We start from the raw sequence: 25243 nt of genomic DNA, 5'->3' as shown, positions 1-25243 counted from the left end.
CAGTGTGTGACCCACTGTCCCAGAGTGTGAGAGGACAGTGTGTGACCCACTGTCCCAGAGTGTGAGAGGACAGTGTGTGACCCACTGTCCCAGAGTGTGAGAGGACAGTGTGTGACCCACTGTCCCAGAGTGTGAGAGGACAGTGTGTGACCCACTGTCCCAGTGTGTAAAAGGACAGTGTGTGACCCACTGTCCCAGAGTGTGAGAGGACAGTGTGTGACCCACTGTCCCTGAGTGTGTGACCCACTGTCCCAGAGTGTGAGAGGACAGTGTGTGACCCACTGTCCCTGAGTGTGTGACCCACTGTCCCAGAGTCGGAAAGGAAAGTGTCTGACCCACTGTCCCAGAGCGTGAGAGGACAGTGTGTGATCCACTGTCCCAGAGTGTGAGAGGACAGTGTGTGACCCACTGTCCCAGAGTGTGAGAGGACAGTGTGTGACCCACTGTCCCAGAGTGTGAGAGGACAGTGTGTGACCCACTGTCCCAGAGTGTGAGAGGACAGTGTGTGACCCACTGTCCCAGAGTGTGAGAGGACAGTGTGTGACCCACTGTCCCAGAGTGTGAGAGGACAGTGTGTGACCCACTGTCCCAGAGTGTGAGAGGACAGTGTGTGACCCGCTGTCCCAGAGTGTGAGAGGACAGTGCGTGACCCACTGTCCCAGAGTGCGAGAGGACAGTGTGTGACCCTTTGTCACAGAGTGCGAGAGGACAGTGTGTGACCCACTGTCCCAGAGTGCGAGAGGACAGTGTGTGACCCGCTGTCCCAGAGTGTGAGAGGACAGTGTGTGACCCGCTGTCCCAGAGTGTGAGAGGACAGTGTGTGACCCGCTGTCCCAGTGTGTGAAAGGACAGTGTGCGACCACTTTCCCAGAGTGTGAGAGGACAGTGTGTGACCCACTGTCCCAGTGTGTGAAAGGACAGTGTGTGACCCACTGTCCCAGTGTGTGAAAGGACAGTGTGTGACCCACTTGTCCCTTGTGTGAGAGGACAGTGTGTGAACCACTGTCCCAGTGTGTGAAAGGACAGTGTGTGACCCACTGTCCCAGAGTGTGAGAGGACAGTGTATGACCCACTGTCCCAGAGTATGAAAGGACAGTGTGTGACCCACTGTCCCAGAGTATGAAAGGACAGTGTGTGACCCACTGTCCCAGAGTGTGAGAGGACAGTGTGTGACCCACTGTCCCTGAGTGTGTGACCCACTGTCCCAGAGTCGGAAAGGAAAGAGTCTGACCCACTGTCCCAGAGTATGAAAGGACAGTGTGTGATCCACTGTCCCAGAGTGTGAGAGGACAGTGTGTGACCCACTGTCCCAGAGTGTGAGAGGACAGTGTGTGACCCACTGTCCCAGAGTGTGAGAGGACAGTGTGTGACCCACTGTCCCAGAGTGTGAGAGGACAGTGTGTGACCCACTGTCCCAGAGTCGGAAAGGAAAGTGTCTGACCCACTGTCCCAGAGTGTGAGAGGACAGTGTGTGACCCACTGTCCCAGAGTGTGAGAGGACAGTGCGTGACCCACTGTCCCAGAGTGTGAGAGGACAGTGCGTGACCCACTGTCCCAGAGTGTGAGAGGACAGTGCGTGACCCACTGTCCCAGAGTGTGAGAGGACAGTGTGTGACCCACTGTCCCAGAGTGTGAGAGTACAGTGTGTGACCCACTGTCCCAGAGTGTGAGAGGACAGTGTGTGACCCGCTGTCCCAGAGTGTGAGAGGACAGTGTGTGACCCACTGTCCCAGAGTGCGAGAGGACAGTACGTGACCCACTGTCCCAGAGTGTGAGAGGACAGTGTGCGACCCACTGTCCCAGTGTGTGAAAGGACAGTGTGTGACCCGCTGTCCCAGAGTGTGAGAGGACAATGCAGTGTGTGACCCACTGTCCCAGAGTGTGAGAGGACAGTGTATGACCCACTGTCCCAGTGTGTGAAAGGACAGTGTGCGACCACTTTCCCAGAGTGTGAGAGGACAGTGCGTGACCCACTGTCCCAGAGTGTGAGAGGACAGTGTGTGAATCTATCACACAGTGATGAACTATTAACCCATCTCTGTTCTCCCGACCAGTTGCTCTTTTACCTGCATGATGTAGTTTCCAGGTTTGACGTCAGTGATGTCAATCCACTGACAGTCAATGTCATGACGGTAAGAGTCCCAGCAGCCCACAGTGATGCCTTGTTCTCCGAAGTTAGCACACTCGTACCTCTTGATAATGTCTGATTGTGACAGAAGGAAGGTTAGACACAAAAGCAGAGACATTTCCCTATCTTCCATTCTGAACAACAAAGACCCAGATTCTTGAGTGGCTTAAATGTTTTCTCCATTAGAGATTCAACAGTCGGTCAGCCTTGGCTGGACACCTGACAACACGGTGGTCAAATTTATTCATTTAGTCGGTCTGTTGCTGTTCCTGAGCTAAGAAGGATTTCTATGAGGAGAGAATGAGTAAATTGGGCCCAGACTCTCTGGGATATAGAAGAATGAGAGGTGATCGCATTGAAAGGTATAGATATCAAAGAGGGTTTGACAAGCTGATGCTGAGAGTCAATTCCCCAGATTGCAGAGTCGACAAGTAGAGACCCAGGTCTCAGAACCAATTGATTGTCACAGCATCCATCCACCAACAACATTCACCTCATTCACTTCAACATTCACTCCATCCACCATCAACATTCACTCCATCCACTTCAACATTCACTCCATCCACTTCAACATTCACTCCATCCACCAACAACATTCACCTCATTCACTTCAACATTCACTCCATCTACCAACAACATTCATCTCATTCACTTCAACATTCACTCCATCCACCATCAACATTCACTCCATCCACTTCAACATTCACTCCATCCACCAACAACATTCACCTCATTCACTTCAACATTCACTCCATCCACCATCAACATTCACCCCATCCACCATCAACATTCACTCCATCCACCATCAACATTGCAGCAGCTTTTTCGGGAGCAGAGTGCGAGCGAGTGAGCAGCTGGGAAGGTCAGTTTGAAAGTAAACTTAATTTCCTTTTGTTTTCGGCGGAGGCCAGGGGGCTGCTGGGTAAGTAAAACACTATATATTTGGGCGGTTTCTGAACCCGAGACACCGCACTTGTAGTGTCCCCCACCCGCCCTCCTCCTCTGACAAAAAAAAAAGGACTCGGTGGGGTGTTTATAAGGTAAGGCTTTTTCTATTTCTCTGGTTTTATCGTGATTGGTAAAAACTTTTCGTTCCTTTTTCATTTATCTAAGTTAAGCTTAAGATTAAAAATGGCAGGAGATCTCAGACCCGTATCATGCTCCTCTTGCTCAATGTGGGAGCTCAGGGACACGGCTGATGTCCCTGACTCCTTCACGTGCAGGAAGTGTGTCCAGCTGCAGCTCTTGTTAGACTGCATGATGGCTCTGGAGCTGCGGATGGACTCACTTTGGAGCATGCGTGATGCTGAGAAGGTCGTGGATAGCACGTTTAGTGAATTGGTCACACCGCAGATTAGGATTGCTGAGGGAGAAAGGGAATGGGTGACCAAAAGGCAGAGAAAGAGCAGGAAGGCAGCGCAGGAGTCCCCTGCGGTCATCTCCCTCCAAAACAAGTATACCATTTTGGATACTGTTGAGGGAGGTGGCTCACCAGGGGAAGGCAGCAGTAGCCAGGTTCATGGCACCGTGGCTGGCTCTGCTGTTCAGAAGGGCGGGAAAAAGAGTGGAAGGGCTATAGTCATAGGGGATTCGATTGTAAGGGGAGTAGATAGGCGGTTCTGTGGTCGAAAACGAGGCTCCCGAATGGTATGTTGCCTCCCAGGTGCACGGGTCAGGGATGTCTCAGATCGGCTGCAGAACATTCTAAAGGGGGAGGGTGAACAGCCAGTTGTCATTGTGCACATAGGCACCAATGATATAGGTAAAAAACAGGATGAGGTCCTACAAGCAGAATTTAGGGAGTTAGGAGCCAAGTTAAAAAGTAAGACCTCAGAGGTAGTAATCTCAGGATTGCTACCAGTGCCACGTGATAGTCAGAGTAAAAATGAAAGAATAGTCAGGATGAATGCGTGGCTTGAGAGATGGTGCAGGAAGGAGGGGTTCAGATTTTTGGGACATTGGGACCGGTTCTGGGGGAGGTGGGACTATTACAAATTGGACGGTCTACACCTGGGCCGGACTGGAACCAATGTCCTTGGGGGTGCTTTTGCTAACGCTGTTGGGGAGGGTTTAAACTAATGTGGCAGGGGGATGGGAACCAATTGAGGAGGTCAGTTGACAGTAAGGAGGTAGTAACAAAAGCCTGTAAGGAACTAGATAATGAAGTCAGTGTGACTAAGGGGAAGAGCAGGCAGGGAGCAGATGATGAATGTCAAGGGACTGGTGGTCTGAGGTGCATTTGTTTTAATGCAAGAAGTGTAGTAGGCAAGGCAGATGAACTTGGGGCTTGGATTAGTACCTGGGAGTATGATGTTATTGCTATTACTGAGACTTGGTTGAGGGAAGGGCATGATTGGCAACTAAATATCCCAGGATATCGATGCTTCAGGCGGGATAGAGAGGGAGGTAAAAGGGGTGGAGGAGTTGCATTACTGGTCAAAGAGGATATCACAGCTGTGCTGAAGGAGGGCACTATGGAGGACTCGAGCAGTGAGGCAATATGGACAGAACTCAGAAATAGGAAGGGTGCGGTAACAATGTTGGGGCTGTACTACAGGCCACCCAACAGCGAGCGTGAGATAGAGGTACAAATATGTAAACAGATTATGGAAAGATGTAGGAGCAACAGGGTGGTGGTGATAGGAGATTTTAATTTTCCCAACATTGACTGGGATTCACTTAGTGTTAGAGGTCCAGATGGAGCAGAATTTGTAAGGAGCATCCAGGAGGCTTTTCTAGAGCAGTATGTAAATAGTCCAACTCGGGAAGGGGCCATACTGGACCTGGTGTTGGGGAATGAGCCCGGCCAGGTGTTTGAAGTTTCAGTAGGGGACTACTTTGGGAATAGTGATCACAATTCCGTAAGCTTTAAAATACTCATGGACAAAGACGAGAGTGGTCCTAAAGGAAGAGTGCTAAATTGGGGGAAGGCCAACTATACCAAAATTCGGCAGGAGCTGGGGAATGTAGATTGGGAGCAGCTGTTTGAAGGTAAATCCACATGTGATATGTGGGAGGCTTTTAAAGAGAGGTTGATTAGCGTGCAGGAGAGACATGTTCCTGTGAAAATGAGGGATAGAAATGGCAAGATTAGGGAACCATGGATGACAGGTGAAATTGTGAGACTAGCTAAGAGGAAAAAGGAAGCATACATAAGGTCTAGGCGGCTGATGAAAGACGAAGCTTTGAAAGAATATCGGGAATGTAGGACCAATCTGAAACGAGGAATTAAGAGGGCTAAAAGGGGTCATGAAATATCTTTAGCAAACAGGGTTAAAGAAAATCCCAAAGCCTTTTATTCATATATAAGGAGCAAGAGGGTAACTAGAGAACGGATTTGCCCACTAAAGGACAAAGGAGGAATGTTATGCTTGGAGTCAGAGAAAATGGGTGAGATTCTAAACGAGTACTTTGCATCGGTATTCACCGAGGAGAGGGACATGACGGATGTTGAGGTTAGGAACAGATGTTTGATTACTCTAGGTCAAGTCGGCATAAGGAGGGAGGAAGTGTTGGGTAGTCTAAAGGGCATTAAGGTGGACAAGTCCCCAGGTCCGGATGGGATCTATCCCAGGTTACTGAGGGAAGCGAGAGAGGAAATAGCTGGGGCCTTAACAGATATCTTTGCAGCATCCTTAAACACGGGTGAGGTCCCGGAGGACTGGAGAATTGCTAATGTTGTCCCCTTGTTTAAGAAGGGTAGCAGGGATAATCCAGGTAATTATAGACCGGTGAGCCTGACGTCAGTGGTAGGGAAGCTGCTGGAGAAGATACTGAGGGATAGGATCTATTCCCATTTGGAAGAAAATGGGCTTATCAGTGATAGGCAACATGGTTTTGTGCAGGGAAGGTCATGTCTTACCAACTTAATAGAATTCTTTGAGGAAGTGACAAAGTTGATTGATGAGGGAAGGGCTGTCGATGTCATATACATGGACTTCAGTAAGGCATTTGATAAGGTTCCCCATGGCAGGCTGATGGAGAAAGTGAAGGCGCATGGGGTCCAAGGTGTACTAGCTAGATGGATAAAGAACTGGCTGGGCAACAGGAACCAGAGAGTAGCAGTAGAGGGGAGTTTCTCAAAATGGAGACGTGTGACCAGTGGTGTTCCACAGGGATCCGTGCTGGGACCACTGTTGTTTGTGATATACATTAATGATTTGGAGGAAAGTATAGGCGGACTGATTAGCAAGTTTGCAGACGACACTAAGATTGGTGGAGTAGCAGATAGTGAAGGGGACTGTCAGAGAATACAGCAGAATATAGATAGATTGGAGAGTTGGGCAGAGAAATGGCAGATGGAGTTCAATCAGGGCAAATGCGAGGTGATGCATTTTGGAAGATCCAATTCAAGAGTGAACTATACAGTAAATGGAAAAGTCCTGGGGAAAATTGATGTCCAGAGAGATTTGGGTGTTCAGGTCCACTGTTCCCTGAAGGTGGCAACGCAGGTAAATAGAGTGGTCAAGAAGGCATACGGCATGCTTTCCTTCATCGGACGGGGTATTGAGTACAAGAGTTGGCAGGTCATGTTACAGTAGTATAGGACTTTGGTTCGGCCACATTTGGAATGCTGCGTGCAGTTCTGGTCGCCACATTACCAAAAGGATGTGGATGCTTTGGAGAGGGTGCAGAGGAGGTTCACCAGGATGTTGCCTGGTATGGAGGGCGCTAGCTATGAAGAGAGGTTGAGTAGATTAGGATTATTTTCATTAGAAAGACGGAGGTTGAGGGGGGACCTGATTGAGGTGTACAAAATCATGAGAGGTATAGACAGGGTGGATAGCAAGAGGCTTTTTCCCAGAGTGGGGGATTCAATTACTAGAGGACACGAGTTCAAAGTGAAAGGGGAAAAGTTTAGGGGGGATATGCGTGGAAAGTTCTTTACGCAGAGGGTGGTGGGTGCCTGGAACGCGTTGCCAGCGGAGGTGGTAGATGCGGGCACGATGGCGTCTTTTAAGATGTATCTAGACAGATATATGAATGGGCAGGAAGAAAAGAGATACAGACCCTTAGAAAATAGGCAACATGTTTAGATAGAGGATCTGGATCGGCGCAGGCTTGGAGGGCCGAAGGGCCTGTTCCTGTGCTGTAAATTTTCTTTGTTCTTTATTCTATTCACTCCATCCACCATCAACATTCACTCCATCCACCATCAACATTCACCCCATCCACCATCAACATTCACCCCATCCACCATCAACATTCACTCCCTCCACCACTGACGCACAGTGGTAGCAGTGTGTACCATCTACAAGAAGCACTGCAGCAACTCACCAAGGCTCCTTAGACAGCACTTTCCAAACCCACGACCTCTACCACCTAGAAGGACAAGGGCATCAGATGCATGGGAACACCACCACCTGCAAGTTCCCCTCAAAGCCACACACCATCCTGATCTGGAACTATATCGCCGTTTCTTTACCGTCACTGGATTGACCTCAGTTTTGCTAGGGCTCCTTGACGCCATACTTGGTCAAATGCTGCCTTGATGTCAAGGGCAGTCACTCTCACCTCACCGCTGGAGTTTGACTCCTCTGTCCGTGTTTGGGCGGAACCCAAACTGGGCATCACTGAGCATGTTATTGCTATGTAATTACCGCTTGATAGCACTGTCAATGATACCTTCCATCACTTTACTGATGATCGAGAGTAGACTGATGGGGCGGTGATTGGTCAGGTTTGATTTGTCCTGATTTTTATGATAGGACATACCTGAGCACTTTTCCACATTGCTGGTTAGATGCCAGTGTTGTAGCCTTTGCTGTATCCAGTGGCTTCAACTGTTCCTTGATATCAAATAGAGTGAATCAGATTGGCTGAAAACTGGCATCTGTGAATCAGTCAATGTCTTTCAACTCTGCAACTCTACCTTACTGGCAGTGAAGATGTGCTTATTGTCACTCACCATCTTCACAATCACTGTCCTCCAGACAGAAGCTGGCCTTTTGTCCCTCTGCCACCTTGCTGCCATTCAACGTGAGGATATCGTAATGGGTGAAGATGTCCATGCTGTGGTAATGCCTGTGGGGAGAGTAACAGGAACTTAGATCAAACTCACAATCCTTACCCAATTGCACTCACTGCCTAAGAACACAGTCTGACAACCTGTGTGGATAAAATACAGGGTAAATCTCCCTCTACACCTCCCAGTACAGGTACAGCACAGGGTTAGATACAGAGTAAAGCTCCCTCTACACTGTCCCATCAAACCCTCCCAGTGCAGGTACAGCACAGGGTTAGATACAGAGTAAAGCTCCCTCTACACTGTCCCATCAAACCCTCCCAGTGCAGGTACAGCACAGGGTTAGATACAGAGTAAAGCTCCCTCTACAAAGAAAAAAAAAACAGGGGTTAGATTTTTAAAAAAAATGGGGTTAGATACAAAGTAAAGCTCCCTCTCCACTCTCCCCATCAAATACTACCAGAGCAGGTACAGCACTGGGATTGTCTGCTCTCTGATTGGGAATGCTGAGTGCCTCAACGAGGTGCAGCTGATAGTGCTGCAGTCAGTTGCTGGAGGTGCTGCTGGAGAGGGAGAGCTGAGGAGAGAACTGCAAAATGTTGAACAACTTTTGCTGCAGAGGAGGAAAGACTTTGGGAATAAGGCTGTATTTTGAGGTGGGTGTCGAGCACCAGACTTTTATTTCATGTGGACTGTTGTGGGAGATGGAAGAGGCCGGAACAACAAGGGGTGGGGGCTGTACAATTCTGCAGGGAGCTGTGCAATTGCACTGACCACACAAGGAAGCTCCCTCCCCACCCCAATTGCCCAGCCTGGGTCAGCTGAAGCTGCCTGGCTATAGAGACAGAAGGATCTAACTAGTGCTTGGGCAGCTTTCAGCTGACCCAGGTGAAGACCCCTCCCACAACCCGAAGACCAGGAGTGTTTAGAGTGCTCAGAGTATCACCCTTTAAGGAGAAAAAAAAAAGCAAAGTCATCGCTTGTAGCCTGTCTTTCCCCTTTCCTGTATACCCTCAGCCCCTCCTCAAACCTACTCTTTGGTTTCTTTGTTTGCCTGCAATTTGGGGGTGGGGTTGGCTCTTGAACCATGGCAAGCCCATCATCACCGGTGGCGGGGCCTTCTCATACTTATGCGGCTGTAGCCTCTGTGGCCGCCCGTGTGACCCCGTCACCTTTTAAATTAATTACTTCAAGCCATGGGGTAAAGAGCTACCCCCACCCCAATATGTCTATAGAGGCCTGTGTAAAGGCAATGGCTGAGGTTGTTGGCCCCTCGGCCATTGTGGCAGCCTCAAAAATGTACGGGAAGGCTGTGTTCTTCCTGAAGACCGAGCGGGCCGTGTCCCTGACCCTGAATAAAGGGCTCACTGTGGGTGGGACTTTCCTGCCGGTGGACCCTCTGGGAGCCACTGCGCAGCGGATAATGTTATCAAATGTCCCGCCCTTTATTCCCAGTGAGCTCCTCCTTCCCCACCTGCACCATCTGGGGGAGGTGAGGTCGGGGATCACCCCAATCCCACTCGGTCTTTGGGAAAACAGCCTCCAACATGTCTACTCCTTCCGCCGCCAGCTATTTATGCAGCTGGCACGGGAGGAGATCTCGGAGGGCCAATTTAATGTGGAATTCCAGGGGACGGCTATCGCATTTTCTGGACCTCGGACGGGGCGCGGTGCCTGCAAGGGGGTGGGGCATGTTCGTAAGAACTGCCCCAACCTCCCGGCCGCCAGCTCCATCTCGGCAGCCCAGGGTGGTTCCACAGCACCTCCTCCCACTCCCTCCCCCACACATCCAACAGACACCGCTCAGTCGGTTCCGGAGGCTGTGGTTTTCACAGCCTCCGGCGGGGAGGGGAGTGCCCGTCCAAGAGGAAGGAAGGCGCGGAGCAAAAATAAACAGCGAGAGGCGCGTCCCCTGCACACTGTGACACAACCCGAGCCTGAGCTTAGCCCAAGGCCCGTTCCCACAGAATCCACCTGTCCCAAGGCTGGGCTCAGGCCCAGGTCCAGGGTAACTAAAAAAAGGAGGGTGCGGAGCGGAGGCCTCTGATGACATGGAGGTCTCTGAGCCTCCGCGCCCTAGTGGGAAAAAGAGGAGAAGGCACCCCTCCACAGAGGTAACAAGGGGTCCTGAGGTGCAGGGTCCATCTGCTGGAGGAGAGCTGTCTCCTGTTTTGGGTCCCCAGGTTCCCCCTGCCACCACCACCAACATCAAGGCTGCAAAGCCTGAGCAGGAGCTCCCTACCCCTCCGGGGGAAGCCAGTGGAGCCCTGCTTGTGGTGGAGCCTGGGGATGCCTCCCATTCTGCCACTGGGTGGGGTGCCCTGAGTGGAGGGGAGGGGAGGGGGAGGCCCAGGGGGGTGGAACGGGCGTGGGGGAGGGTAGAGGGGAAGGGGAGTCCACTCACAACCAAGGGACACCCGACCCGATTACAATTGAAAATGCTGGGTCTGTGGGTACTGGCAGAACGGGAGATGGCCTCCTCTCTCCGCCTCTGGTCTCAGCTCCGGCTGGATTTCCAGAGTCGGGAACTTCCATCTCCCCTGGATGCTCGTTGGCCTGGGGACGGAGGTGGACGGGTGTCCTGGACCGCTGGTGCCCACAGGCTCTAGTTTCACAGTAGAACCCAGAGAGGACTCCTCCGCCATCAATCCTGGGGGTGGGATCGTGACGGAGGCGGGTTCAGCTGGCGCGGCCGGGACGTCCGCCCCACAGTGTGTGGTGGACGCGTCGGCAGCTAGCGGTGACGACCCGGAGGAGGAAGGGGACTTGGTGTGGGGCACGGAGGATGACCTTGATTCTAGTGAGGTGGTGGAGTCCCTCGTGCCTCCCACCTAATCTGCTCTCATCCCCACGGTGGAACTCCAGGATTTCCTCACGGTTTGCAGGGGCTGCTGCGATAAAGTTCAGCTGGCCCTGAGCCGTTGGTCGAATCTGTCGCTTATCATTCAGTCCGTCTGTGCTGCCCTCAAGAAAGCGGGCAAGCGCGCGGGCGTGAAACTGGTTGAGAGGCGCTGGTTTAATGTGTTCCTCAATGGGTTGCTGGGGGAGTGGAAGGCCAGGTGCACTTCCACTCCCTCCTCACAGTGAGGTGTTGGTGACGGGTTTTAAGTACCTTTGACATGAAGATAACCATAGCCAGCCTCAACATCAACGGCAGCAGTGGGTCTCACCGCAGATTTCACAATCTGTCAGTCCTTAGGGAAGGGAGATACGCAGTGAGCTTTCTGCAGGAAACCCACACCATTCTGGGAGATGAAGTCACCTGACTCCTGGAGTGGCAGGGTGGGGTCTACATGAGTCACCTCACCCCTATTTCTAGTGGGGTGGCTATCTTGTTGGCCCCGACTTTTCAGCTGGAGATCTTGGGGGTCAAGGAGCTAGTGCCGGGCCGCTTGCTCCACCTCGCCATTCGCCTGGGTAGCGTGCCGCTCCACTTTGTGAACGTGTACGCGCCCAGGCCCGTGTTGAAGAAGTGTCCGCTCTCTTGAGCTCCATCGATAGCGGCGAGTACATCATCCTCGGGGGGGATTTTAACTGCACCCTCGAGGTGGGGGATCACTCCGGTCCCCAGCGCAGCCAAGCATCAGTGGAGAAGTTGAGGGGACTGATCAGCTCCCTTAACTTGGTGGACGTCTGGCGGAATCACCATCCCGACTCCAGCGCCTTCACATGGAGGTCTGGAGGGGGAGGGTCCCGAATCGACCGCCTCTACTTTTCGCAGGCGTACGTCTCCTGCATCTCGGCGGACTCCATGCGGCTGGTGCCGTGCTCGGACCACCGCCTGGTGTGGGCGGAGTTCACTCCACTCCGCACATGGGCGGGGTCCGTGTACTGGGCACTTTAACAACCGGCTGCTTGGAGGACGAGCGATTCCGGGACTCATTCCGTCGATTGGAGAAGGAAGCAGGGGGGCTTCCCCTCCTTGAGGCTATGGTGGGATGTGGGCAAGACTCACATTCGTGTCTTCTGTCAGGAGTATGCGAAGGGGTTGACCAAGAGGCGGGAAGCCGAGATCGGGCACCAAGAGAGGGAGGTGCTCGACTTGGAGTCCCGCCTCGGTCATGCCGTCGTGGACCCGGCCCTGTGGCAGGCGTACAAAGAGAAGAAGGGCGCGCTGAGGGACATGCAGCTCATAGGGTACTGAGGCGCGTACGTGAGGTCGCGGATCCAGATCCTGGAAGATTTGGACCGCGCCTCACCCTTCTACACGCAGGAAAAATGGCGGGAGGTCCGTAAGCAGCTCGTTGAGCTGCTGGCCGACGACGGATCCTCTATCATGGATCTGGAGGGAATGGGCCTCCTGGTCCGTACTTATTACAGTGCGTTGTTCTCTCTGGATCCGTCCAGCGAGGATGCGCGCAGAGTTTTGTGGGAGGACCTGCCGCAGGTCAGCCCGGAGTGCGCCAAAGGATTGGAGGCTCCGCTCACGTTGGCGGAGCTGACCGGCGCCGTCCACCAGCTCTCAAGGGACAAATCCCCAGGGCTGGATGGGTTGACCGTGGAGTTCCTCAAGGCGTTCTGGGATGTCCTGGGGGACGATTATGTGCGGCTCCTGGGGGAAAGCCTGGCGACCGGGGAGATGCCTCTCTCGTGGCGCAGGGCGGTCATCGTCCTGCTGCCGAAGAGGGGCGATCTCCGCCTGTTTAAAAACTGGCGTCCTGTCTCCCTCCTCAACACAGATTATAAGATCTTTGCCCTGGCTATGTCTACCTGCCTGGGCTCCGTGCTGGCCCACATGATCCACCCCGACCAGTCCTACACGGTCCCGGGCCGGTCCATCCAGGACAACATCCACCTGGTCTGGGAACTGATCCATCTTTCCCAGAGGACTGGTCAGTCGGTCGCCTTTCTCTCCCTCGATCAGGAGAAGGCGTTCGACAGGGTGGATCATGAGTACCTTTTCGGGACTCTGCGCGCTTTTGGACTCGGGCCACATCTTGTGACCCGGGTCCGACTTTTATACGCCGCCGCAGAGTGTCTAGTCAAGGTTAACGGGTCCTTGACGGCGCCCCTTCGCTTTGGGAGAGGAGTGCATCAGGGATGCCCCATGTCCGGCCAATTGTATACCATCTGCGTGGAGCCGTTCCTGTGCCTGCTTCGCAGGAGGTTGACGGGATTGGTTCAGCGCGAGCCAGCCATGCGGGTCGTCCTCTCAGCTTACGCCGACAACGTGCTCCTCGCGGTCACAGATCCCGTTGACGTGCGGAGGATGCGCGACTGCCAGCAGACCTTTTCTGCCACATTCTCCGCGAGGATCAATTGGGAGAAATGTGGGTCTCCTTGTGGGTCAGTGGCGGGTGGACTCCCTGCCGGAGGAGTTGACACCTTTTGAGTGGAGCACCACGCACCTCCTCTATCTGGGAGTCCACCTTAACCCCGCTGAGGAAGCCTGGCTGGCAAACTGGCAAGAGTTGGAGGCGAATGTCACCACTCGGCTGGGGCGCTGGACAGGACTGTTCCGAGTGCTTTCCTACAGGGGCCAAGCGCTGGTCATAAACCAACTGGTGGCCTCGATGCTGTGGTACCGGTTGGTCACTTTGGCCCCGCCCCCAGCATTCGCCACCAAGATCCAGAAGAAACTCGTTGATTTCTTCTGGGGCAAGAGGAAACACTGGGTTTCTGCCGCGGTCCTGAGTCTCCCGATTGAGGAGGGCGGTCAGTCGCTGGTGTGCGTCCGCACCCAGGCTGCGACTCTCCGCCTTCGAACCCTGCAGAGATACCTGTACGTCGAGCGTCCTCCCAGACGGTGTGCACTGGCGACATATTTTTTCCGCCAGTGTCACTGCCTTCAAGACGACACGCAGCTCCTGGTGGAGTCCGTTAGCCGCGCCTCTCTGAGGGAGTTGCCTGTCTTTTACCGGGATCTATTCCGAGTCTGGAACATGGTCGCCTCCAGTCAGGGCGCTCCCCCGCCGGCAGAGGAGCGCGCCTCGGCTGTCCGGGCGGCCGACTCCGGAGACGGTCCGGCGGGCGGAGGAGTAGCCGAAACCCCCAGGACGTCCCTCACTGCAGGTGGCGAGGGGGCTCGGGAGTGCGGAGCGCTCCTGGCCAAGGTGACCCCCGCTCGACCGGAACTGCTCATCAGACCCAGGCCCCGAAACCCTCCTCGGGAGCCGGTCCCGCACAACCCGAGCCACCTCTCGGAAATGCCCTCCGTGCCATTCCAATCGGCGCGGAGGGGTTTCCTGTACGGGCTTCTCCTGCACATTCTCCACTTCTTCGCCCTCGTCAGCTGGCCGGACACGCCCTGGCGGTCCGCGTTGCCATCTGGCGGCGAGGGGAAACCCCGATGGAGGTCTCTCTACGCGGGAGTCCTCCCCCTTTACATCGGGGACCTGGGGTGGAGGGTGTTGCACAGGGTAGTCCCGTGCAATAGACTTTTAAGCAGGTTCACAGACTCCCAGGCCGCCTGTACGTTCTGCGGCCTGGACGAGTCCGTGTTTCCCATATATACGGAGCGTGCGAGGTTGCAGCCCCTCTTTGAGTATCTGCAGGGGCTGCTCCTCAAGTTTTGGCTGCACTTCAGCCCCACGCTCCTGATCTTTGGCCACCCGGTGCGGAGGGGCGTGGGCCGGGAGGAGGATCTCCTCGTCGGTCTGCTCCTGGGCCTGGCCAAGCTGGCAATTCACAGGTCCAGGCTGCGGGCCGTCGGGGGGTCCGTCCTCCCTGATTGCCTGCCCCTCTTCCGCGGTTACGTTCGCGCCCGGGTGGCCCTGGAGAAGGAGCATGCGGTGTCCGCCGGTACGCTTGAGGCCTTCCGCGACCGGTTGTCACCGCAGGGACTGGAGTGCATTGTCGACGTCGAGAATGGCATTTTAATTTGAGTTTTTTGTTTATTTATCTGTTTTTAATAAAGTTATTTTTAAAAAAATTTTTAAAACGGGTTAGATACAGAGTAAAGTTCCCTCTACATTGTCCCATCAAACACTGCCACCTGGTCTTCCCTCTCTGGTTATTGCCTTCTCTCTGTGTATATATCGGTGCTATCTGCTTTAACCCACACTCCTCCTGACTCAGACAGCTGAGACTGCCCAGTGCTTTTCTCAACCATTCCCACAGTCTAACAGCACACTCTCCAAAGCCTTTAGCATTCCCTCTCTCAAGCCAAGTCCCTTTGAGCATCCTGACCCCGGGTAACCACCAAACCTTTTTCTCATCTGGCAATGCTTCCCCGCTCTCACCCGTGGCATTCGTGCCAGACCCAGGAGTGTCGGCCAGCCTTGGGTCTGAAGTCCGCCCGCCCAATGTTGCGAATCTCGGAGGAGAAGCGGAGGAGTCTGCGGTGCCCATATGGCCAGTTGGCATTCTTGGCAGTGCTGGAGAGACAGTTCTCCTCAGCGGCACAGTACAGCATGTGCAGGGGTCGGTCCTCAATGTAAGCAGTCTGCTGGACAAGTCGTGCATTTAAGATCAAGTCAGAGGAAGCTGTGGAGAGACAGGGTACAAAATGTTGAATAGCTGGAGAACTGTGCCAGAGCAGCAGTGACTGATCTCGCTTGAACACTGTGCCAGATCAGCAGTGACCGATCTCTCTAGAACACTGTGCCAGAGCAGCAGTGACTGATCTCGCTACAACACTGTGCCAGATCAGCAGTGACTGATCTCTCTAGAAGACTGTGCCAGAGCAGCAGTGACTGATCTCTCTAGAACACTGCCAGAGCAGCAGTGACTGATCTCTCTAGAATACTGTGCCAGAGCGGCAGTGACTGATCTCTCTAGAACACTGTGCCAGAGCGGCAGTGACTGATCTCTCTAGAACACTGTGCCAGAGCGGCAGTGACTGATCTCTCTAGCACACTGTGCCAGAGCAGCAGTGACTGATCTCGCTAGCACACTGTGCCAGAGCAGCAGTGACTGATCTCTCTAGCACACTGTGCCAGAGCAGCAGTGACTGATCTCTCTAGAAGACTGTGCCAGAGCAGCAGTGACTGATCTCTCTAGAACACTGTGCCAGAGCAGCAGTGACTGATCTCTCTAGAACACTGTGCCAGAGCAGCAGTGACTGATCTCACTAGATCACTGTGCCAGTGCAGCAGTGACTGATCTCTCTAGATCACTGTGCCAGTGCAGCAGTGACTGATCTCTCTAGAACACTGTGCCAGAGCAGCAGTGACTGATCTCTCTAGAACACTGTGCCAGAGCAGCAGTGACTGATCTCTCTAGAACCCTGTGCCAGAGCAGCAGTGACTGATCTCTCCAGAACACTGTGCCAGAGCGGCACCGACTGATCTCTCTAGAACACTGTGCCAGAGCAGCAGTGACTGATCTCTCTAGAACACTGTGCCAGAGCAGCAGTGACTGATCTCTCTAGAACACTGTGCCAGAGCAGCAGTGACTGATCTCTCCAGAACACTGTGCCAGAGCAGCAGTGACTGATCTCTCCAGAACACTGTGCCAGAGGAACAGTGCCTGAGCAGCAGTGACTGATCTCTCCAGAACACTGTGCCAGAGCAGCAGTGACTGATCTCTCCAGAACACTGTGTCAGAGGAGCAGTGACTGATCTCTCTAGAACAGTGCCTGAGCAGCAGTGACTGATCTGTCTAGAACACTGTGCCAGAGCAGCAGTGACTGATCTCTCTAGAACACTGTGCCAGAGCAGCAGTGACTGATATCTCTAGAACACTGTGCCAGAGCAGCAGTGACTGATATCTCCAGAACACTGTGCCAGAGGAGCAGTGACTGATCTCTCTAGAACAGTGCCTGAGCATCAGTGACTGATCTGTCTAGAACACTGTGCCAGAGCGGCACCGACTGATCTCTCTAGAACACTGTGCCAGAGCAGCAGTGACTGATCTCTCTAGAACACTGTGCCAGAGCAGCAGTGACTGATCTCTCTAGAACACTGTGCCAGAGCAGCAGTGACTGATCTCTCTAGAACACTGTGCCAGAGTGGCACCGACTGATCTCTCTAGAACACTGTGCCAGAGTGGCACCGACTGATCTCTCTAGCAAACTGTGCCAGAGCGGCAGTGACTGATCTCTCTAGAACACTGTGCCAGAGCGGCAGTGACTGATCTCTCTAGAACACTGTGCCAGAGCGGCAGTGACTGATCTCTCTAGAACACTGTGCCAGAGCAGCAGTGACTGATCTCTCTAGAACACTGTGCCAGAGCAGCAGTGACTGATCTCTCTAGAACACTGTGCCAGAGCAGCTGTGATGATCTCTCTAGAACACTGTGCCAGAGCGGCACTGACTGATCTCTCTGGAACACTGTGCCAGAGCGGCACCGACTGATCTCTCTAGAACACTGTGCCAGAGCGGCAGTGACTGATCTCGCTAAAACACTGTGCCAGAGCAGCAGTGAAAGATCACACTGGACCATAATACTCATATTATCTAAGCTAGGGAATAAACTGGTGACTCCTGTATTATTTGTAAAGTAAAGATTTAGTGCTACCTGTAACATGCATTAAGCATTAGTAGGGTATATCAGTATTAATATGATTCATTAGAATTCATAAGGTTTATTAATAGTAGTAAGCGTTTTTAGTATTGGTATAGGTTTATTAGCAGTGGCAATGTTATTAACTAACAGATAGAGGAATGGCAGGGCTGATCCGACCTCTGCAGTGCACATCCTGTACTATGTGGGAACTTCAGGACACTTCTCATGTCCCGGATAACCATATGAGCAGGAAGTGTCGTCAGTTGCAGCACCTTGAGCTCCCAGTTTCGGAACTTGAGAAGCAGATGGCATCACTGGGGAGCATCCACGAGATTGAGAGCTTCATGGCTAGCATGTTTATAGATGTGGTCACCCTGCAGCTTAAGAGTATGCGGGAAGAGAGGGAATGGGTGACCACCAGACAGTCAATAAGAAACATCTAGGTAGCGCAGCAGTTCCCTGATTACATCTCACTCTGTAAGCGTGGGGTGGGAGGATGGGGGGGGGGGTGGGTTGGTATTCAGTGCTGAATACTGAGGAAAGTGATGGTTCATCTGCGAAGTGCAGGCAGAGCCAAGGTCATGGCACCACGAGTGGCTCTGCTGTACAGGGGGGCACAAAGAATCTTGGAAGAGCGATAGTGATAGGTGACTCAATAGTCAGGCAAAGAGACAGGCAGTTTTGTGGCCGCAGACGTGATGGTTTGTTGCCTCCCTGGTACCAGGATCAACGATGTTACTGAGCAGCTACAGAGCACCCTGAAGGGGGAGGGTGAACAGCCAGCAGTCATGGTCCACATCAGAACCAATGACATAGGTAGGAAGAGGGATGTGGTCTTACAGAAAGAGATTAGGGAGCTCGTAAGAAATCAGCAAGCAGGACCTCAAAAGTAGTAATCTCTTGATTACTCCCAGTACCATGTGCAAGTGAGTATAGAAATAGGAGGATTGAGCAGATGACTGTGTGGCTGGAAAGATGGTGCAGGAGGGAGGGCTTTAGATTCCTGGGACACTGGGACCAGTTCTGGAGAAGGTGGGACCTGTACAGGCCAGACGGGTCGCACTTGAACAAAGCTGGGACAAATTTTTTTATGGGGCTATTTGCTAGTGCTATTGGGGAGCGTTTAAACTAACTTGTCAGGGATGTGGGAACCAGAAGGAAATATCAGACAGGAATACCAAGGTGCACAGAATACTGGGAGAGATGGATAGCACTAGAGTAGGGAATACTAAGTTATTAGGTTGGGTCAGAGTAAGGGAGAAAGTAATAAAGTCTGAATCAGGCTTACTGTGCATGTATGTGAATGCACAGAGTGTGGTTAATAAGACTGGTGAGTTACAGGCACAGATTGACATGTGGAAATATGATGTTGTGGCTATAACAGAGACCTGGCTCAAAGAAGGGCAGGACTGGGTGTTAAATATTCCTGGATACAAGGTATTAAGGAAAGATAGGAAAGGGAAAAAATGGGGAGGGGTGGCAGTATTGATTAAGGAGAGCATTGCAGTGCTGGAGAAAAAGGATGTCCCAGAGGGTCGAGGACAGAATCAATTTGGCTAGAATTAAGGAACAAAAACGGTGCGGTTATATTGCTCAGTGTTGTCTACAGGCCACCAGCTAGTGGGAAGGACGCGGAGGAACAAATTTACAAGGAAATTACAGAGAGGTGCAGAAATTATAGGGTAGTTATAATGGGAGACTTTAATTATCCAAACATAGACTGGGATAATAGTAGTGTAAAGGGCAGTGAGGGGCAAGAGTGTGTTCAGGAAAATTTTCCACAGCAGTATATTGCCAGTCTAATGAGAAAGGAGGTACTGCTGGACCTGGTTCTTGGGAATGAGGTGGGCCAAGTGGATCAAGTGTAAGTAGGAGAACATTTAGAGGTCAGTGATCATTGTATCATAAGGTTTAGGCTGACTATGGAAAAGGACAAAGAATAATCCAGAGTAAGAATAATTAACTGGGGAAAGAACAGAGCTGGGGTGAATAAATTGGAGTCAAAAGCTGGCAGGAAAACTGGTAGATGAACACCTTCAAAGAAGAGATAATTTGGGCACAGGCGAGGTATGTTCCCTCGAAGGGGAAAGGTAGGGCAAACAAATCCAGATCTCCCTGGATGACAAAAGAGGTAGAGATTAAGATAAAGAAAAAAAAGTGTGCTATGACAGATGTCAGGCAGAAAATACTATTGAGAACCAGGCTGAATATAGAAGATGCAGAGGGGAAGTGAAAAAACAAATAAGAGAAGCAAAAAGAGAGCATGAAGAGAGACTGGCAGCTAACATTAAAGGAAATCCCAAAGTTTTCTACAGGCATATAAATAGTAAAAGGATGGTAAAAGGAGGAGTGGGGCTGATTAGGGACCAAAAGGGGGATTTACACATGGAGGCAGATGACATAGCTGAGGTATTAAATGAATACTTTGTACCTGTCTTTACCAAGGAAGAAGAGGCAACCCAGGCCACAGTGAAAGAGGAGGGAATTCAGACACTAGAAGGATTTAAAATTGATAAGGAGGAGGTATTAGATAGGCTGTCTGTACTCAAAGTGGATAAAGCACCAGGGCCGGATGAGATGCATCCAAGGATACTGAGTGAAGTGAGAGTGGAAATCACAAAGGCACTGGCCATCATTTTTCAGTCTTCCTTAGACTCAGGGGTGGTGCCAGACGACTGGAGAATTGCAAACGTTACACCCTTGTTCAAAAAGGGTGTAAAGATAAGCCCAGCAACTACAGGCCAGTCAGTTTAACTTCAGTGATGGGGAAACTTCTAGAAACAATAATTCGGGACCAAATTAAAATGCGGGTTAATCAAGGAAAGCCAGCACAGATTCGTTAAGGGAAACTCATGCTTAATGAACTTGCTGGAGTTTTTTGAGGTGGCAACAGAGAGGGTTGATGAGGGCAGTGCTGTTGATGTGGTGTACATGGACTTCCAAAAGGTATTTCATACAGTGCCACACAACAGACATGTGTGCAAACCTGTAGATTATGGACTAAAAGGGTAACATGGATATGAAATTGGCTGAGTGACAGAAAACAGAGAGTAGTGGTTAATGGATGTTTTTCAGGCTGGAGGAAGGTTTGTAATGGAGTTCCCCAGGGATCAGTGTTGGGACCCTTGTTTTTCCTGATATATATTAATGACCTAGACCTAGAACTTGAAGAGAAGGTATAACATAAAGAGGACAATTCTAAAGAGGGTGCAGGAGCAGAAGACCTGGGTGTATATGTGCATAAATCATTAAAGGTGACAGGACATTGAGAGCAGTTACTAAAGCATACAGTATCCTGGGCTTTATTAATAGGGGCATAGAGTACAAGAGCAAGGAGGTTATGTTGAACTTGTATAAGACACTAGTTCAGCCTCAGCTGGAATTTTGCATCCAGTTCTGGGCGTCGCACTTGAGGAAAGATGTGAGGCATTGAAGAGAGTACAGAAAAGATTTACGAGAATGGTTCCAGGGATGAGGAATTTCAGTTATGAAGATAGATTGGAGAAGTTGGGACTGTTTTCCTTGGAGAAGAGAAGGCTGAGAGGTGATTTGATTGAGGGGTCTGGACAGAGTAGATAGAGAGTAACTGTTCCCACTCATGAAAGGATCGAGAACGAGAGGGCACAGGTTTAAAGTGTTTGATAAGAGAAGCAAAAGTGACATGAGGAAAAACTTTTTCACACAGCGAGTGGTTAAGGTCTGGAATGTGCTGCCTGAGAGTGTGGTGGAGGCAGGTTCAACTGAAGCATTCAAAAGGGAATTGGACTGTTATATGAAGAGGAAGAATGTGCAGGGTTATGGGGAGAAGGCAGGGGAATGGAACTGAGGGAGTTGCTCTTTCAGAGAGCCAGTGCGGACACGATGGGCCAAATGGCCTCCTTCTGCACTGTAACAGTTCTGTGATTCTGTGATGTTGGAACTGACCTGACAACACTTCATGCAAGTATAAAATAGAGGTGCACCCTGGCAAGGTCATATAGAGGGAACTCTACCCAACCCATGTTGTGCTTGGGAGTGCTTGATCCTGAGCTGGAGATAGACGCCAAGAGTCAGAGAGTGCAGAAAGACTGGAGATACTGGGGCTGTTCCTATTGGAGCAGAGAAGGTTACGAGGAGATTTACTGGTGGTTTTGGTAGGGGGAGCCTCAATCTGACTCATGCTGTATCTGAGCTGCACTGCTTCATTCTGGTGCTGCAGTAACTGCATTCAGTCCTGGGCTCTACTCCTCAGGAAGGATGTACTGGCCTTGGGGAGGATGCAGCACAGATTCAACATGAGTCAGACTGGGGCTAAAAGTGTTAAATTATGAGGACAGTTACACGCACTAGACTTGCATTCCCTCGAGTATAGAAGATTAAGTGGTGATCCAATCGAGGGGTTTAAGATGATTAAAGGATTTGTGAGGGTCGATAGAGAGAAACTATTTTCTCTGGTGTAGGAAATCTGCAGCATTGGCACAACAACTTATATATATTTAAATAGCACTTTTCAGGGGCTGAAACATCTCCAGTGTCTTTGCAGCAGTGATTACCAAACCAAATTGGACACCAAGTCACATAAGGAGATATTAGGAAGGTGATCAAAAGCTTGGTCAAAAAGGTAGGTTTTGAGGAGAGGTAGAGAGGGTTAGGGAGGGAATTCCCGAGCTTTGGGTCTAAACAGCTGAAGGTGTAGCTGCCAGTGGTGGAGTGATGGAAATTGGAGGAACATAGCTCGGGAGGGTTTTCGAGCTGCAGCAGGTTACAGAGATCGGGGTGGGGTCGCGTGAAGTGATACCGGGGTTTGGATTTGAAAACAAGGATGGGACTGCTCCCCCGAACGACAGCACCAAAAAGATTACCCTGGAGCCTCCTTACTCTCAGAACATATCACCCCAGCAGCAAACCGCGTCCCAGTCTTCTTGCATTTCACATTGGCTCCATGGTTCTGACACTGGCTCAACGTCATCTCATTTCCAGTGCACTTCACTCCACTCAGAACCATCTCTGTGGCACCAGTGTCGGCATCCCAGTACCAGGTTTCCTTGGAAACAATGAGAGGTCAAAGGTTAAGGGCACTATCATTCACCTGCCCTAGTTTCCTGCACAAGAATCTGGAAGGGAAAATGAGAGGCGGAAGGGTTTATTCAGTGACCCAGGTGCAGTGGTACACACAATGGGCTGAATGGCCTCCTGCAGTACTGTAGCATCCTGTGATTCTATGACCCTGACATTGGGCTATAGTCCAGTCTCTGACTGGCAGCCCTGTCAATCGAGTGCTGAGGTCACAGTGTAGGTTAACTAGATATGGCTTTTCGGTGCAATCTCGAACACAGAGGCCCAGTCTCAGGGTAAGTAATTTCTTGTATTCTTGCACTTTCCCATCCCTTATGTAGATGAAATTATACAAGATCGCGTCCACTCCAGTCCGTCAGAGAAGCAGAGTAGTGTGGCCGTCACTGAGGCAGCGATTTCTGTAAAATATCTGCTCGTTCAGTTACTTAACTCAGTGTTATAACCAGGAACCCTGAGCCTTCCCTTCCTAACTGGAGAAAAGCAGTAAGACTCAGACTGAAGCAGCCCAGACAACTGCCCTCCCCACCAACCCACCCCCAACCACCTGGCTTGCTGGGACGAGTGAGGCCAATCTCTGTGGGGAAACCCCCAGAACAGACAAACAACACAGTGTGTTTGTGTGTGGTGCCTGGAAACCAAAGAGAGGCCCATGGCCTGGACCAATATTGCTTTACCATAATGCCACAACAAGCTGTCTGGGCATTCCCTGGTACCTGCAGAGGGCACAAGTACTGAATGAAAGTGGGATTGTTGGGAAAGGGGCTGTTCTGACAGCACAATGAGGTCACATTGGGTATGTTAACTTCGTAAACCAGATATGGGACCAGTAACCTACAGGCCATGAGTTCAAATCCCACCAGGGTAGAAACTAAATTCAGTGAATCTGGTAACCGTTTTATGCTTTCATGGGATGTGAGTGTCACTGGCAAGGCCAGCTTTTATTGCCCATCCGTAACTGGAGGGAGTTCCAGGATATTGACCCAGTGACAGTGAAGGAACGGCGATATCGTTCCAAGTCAGGATGGTGTGTGACTTGGAGGGGAACTTGCAGGTGGTGGTGTTCCCATGCATCTACTGCCCTTGTCCTTCTAGCTGGTAGAGGTCACAAGTTTGGAAGGTGCTGTTGAAGGAGCCTTGGTGAGTTGCTGCAGTGTACTCAGCATTGAGGCCTGGTGTGCTGACAACTGAAGACTGGAGCTCCAGTTCAGAAATCCCGGTCAACACCCTCTTCCCATATTTGCCTGATCACCTTCCCCATCCTCGCCTCCTCCCCCTCCCATCATCGGTTGGTATCGATGCACTCTTCCCTGGAAGGTTAGTGTGAAGTAGTGGGAGGAGTCCAAGGCTGACTAACAGAATATCGTGTCACCCTGTCAATCATCCTGGTAGCTCCTCCACACGTTTCTCCATGGGACGTAGGATGATCAGGGCACTCAGCTCCAAAGCCACCAGAAGCCTGTGGGGATTCAGGGAATGAATAAACAATCTCTCTCCTCTATCGGACATGTACACTGGCACTGCTCCTGCCACTCGACTGAGTTTACTAAACTGCTGGCTTTGTACATACCGTGACTGCATGCAGGGAATAGCCCAGACCCAGCTGTCGACACACCACCATCGCCTCACTCGTGGTCCACCTGTCACTGCATATTATCCCCCATTTTTTGCCATGCAGGATTTCCACACGACCCTCGTAGGTCGTTCTCCCACCAACAATCCGAATCTGTGGAAAGTTCTCACCAATGTCAGCATGCCGATCCCTGTACACCCTCCTCTCCCAGTCTCTCTCTCTCTCTCTCCTTCCATCCATCTCTCACTCTCTCTTCCTATCTCTCTGTCTCCCACTCCCTCCCCTGGCTCTCAATCCCTGTCTCTCTCTCTCTCTCACACTCCCTCAGTCCCTCTCTCACTCCCTCTCTCTCATTCCCTCCCATCTCTCTCACACAGTCTCCCCTCCTCAGTCTCATCCTGCCTCTAGGCCTCTTTCTCACCCTCAGCCTCTGTCTCAGTCTCTCTCTCTCCCTCTCATCCTCAGTCTCTCAATCCTTCCCCTCTCTCTCAATCACTGCCCCTCACTTGCTGAGCCTCTCTTATTAGTGCCTTTCCTCTCATTCACACTTGCCTTCTCAATCTCACAACCTCCATCTCCCTTTCCCATCCCACTTTCTCCCTCACTTCTTCAGTGTCTCCCACTCTCTCACTCCCTCTCTATCTCTCACTCCCCTCCCCATATCACTCCCACCCTCTCATTCCCCTCACTCCATCTCTATCGCTCTCCTTCCCCTTTCACTCCCTCTCTATCTCTCTCTCTCCTCCTCCTTTCACTCCCTCTCTCTCTCCCTGCCCTTTCCCTCTCTATCTGTCTCTCTCCCTCTCCTTTCCCCTCCCTCTCTATCTCTCTCTCTCCCTCTCCCCTCACGCTCTCTCCCTCTCCCTTCCCCTCCGTCTCTATCTCTCCCTCTCCACCTCTCTCGTTCGCTCTCCTTTCGCATCCCTCTCTATCTCTCCCTCCCCGTTCCCCTCCCTCTCTATCTCTCTCCTTTTCCTTTCCCCACCATCTCTCTCTCCCCCTCCTTTCCCCTCCCTCCCTCTCCCCCTCTCCTTTCCCTTCCCTCTCTCCTATCTCTCTCTCTCCCTCCCCTTTCCCCTCCCTCTCTCTATCTTTGTCCCCCACTCCATTTAATGTTTCACCTCTGACCCTCTTCTGC

At 51.6% G+C, this 25243-nt stretch overlaps 1 protein-coding gene across 6 annotated transcripts in view; it reads right to left on the bottom strand.

Moving 5' to 3' along the window:
- The window catches only part of LOC137367435 (lysyl oxidase homolog 3B-like), a 218431-nt gene that overhangs the window by 30883 nt on the left and 162305 nt on the right, over positions 1 to 25243 (bottom strand). For 5 of the 6 annotated variants that reach the window (XM_068028646.1, XM_068028644.1, XM_068028648.1 and 2 more), the window contains 4 exons: positions 22338 to 22503; positions 15275 to 15518; positions 8037 to 8152; positions 2067 to 2203 (listed from right to left, as the gene is read on the bottom strand). In XM_068028646.1, coding sequence (XP_067884747.1) covers positions 2067 to 2203; positions 8037 to 8152; positions 15275 to 15518; positions 22338 to 22503 — 663 coding nt within the window. Of the gene's footprint in view, positions 1 to 2066; positions 2204 to 8036; positions 8153 to 15274; positions 15519 to 22337; positions 22504 to 24102; positions 24259 to 25243 lie in introns of all 6 variants that reach the window. The other variant, XM_068028647.1, reaches the window with a different exon arrangement.

This window comes from Heterodontus francisci, chromosome 1, assembly GCF_036365525.1.
Source record: "Heterodontus francisci isolate sHetFra1 chromosome 1, sHetFra1.hap1, whole genome shotgun sequence".
Taxonomy (NCBI): domain Eukaryota; kingdom Metazoa; phylum Chordata; class Chondrichthyes; order Heterodontiformes; family Heterodontidae; genus Heterodontus; species Heterodontus francisci.
Note: the sequence above shows the minus strand (reverse complement) of the source record. Positions and strands in the feature narration are given on the sequence as shown.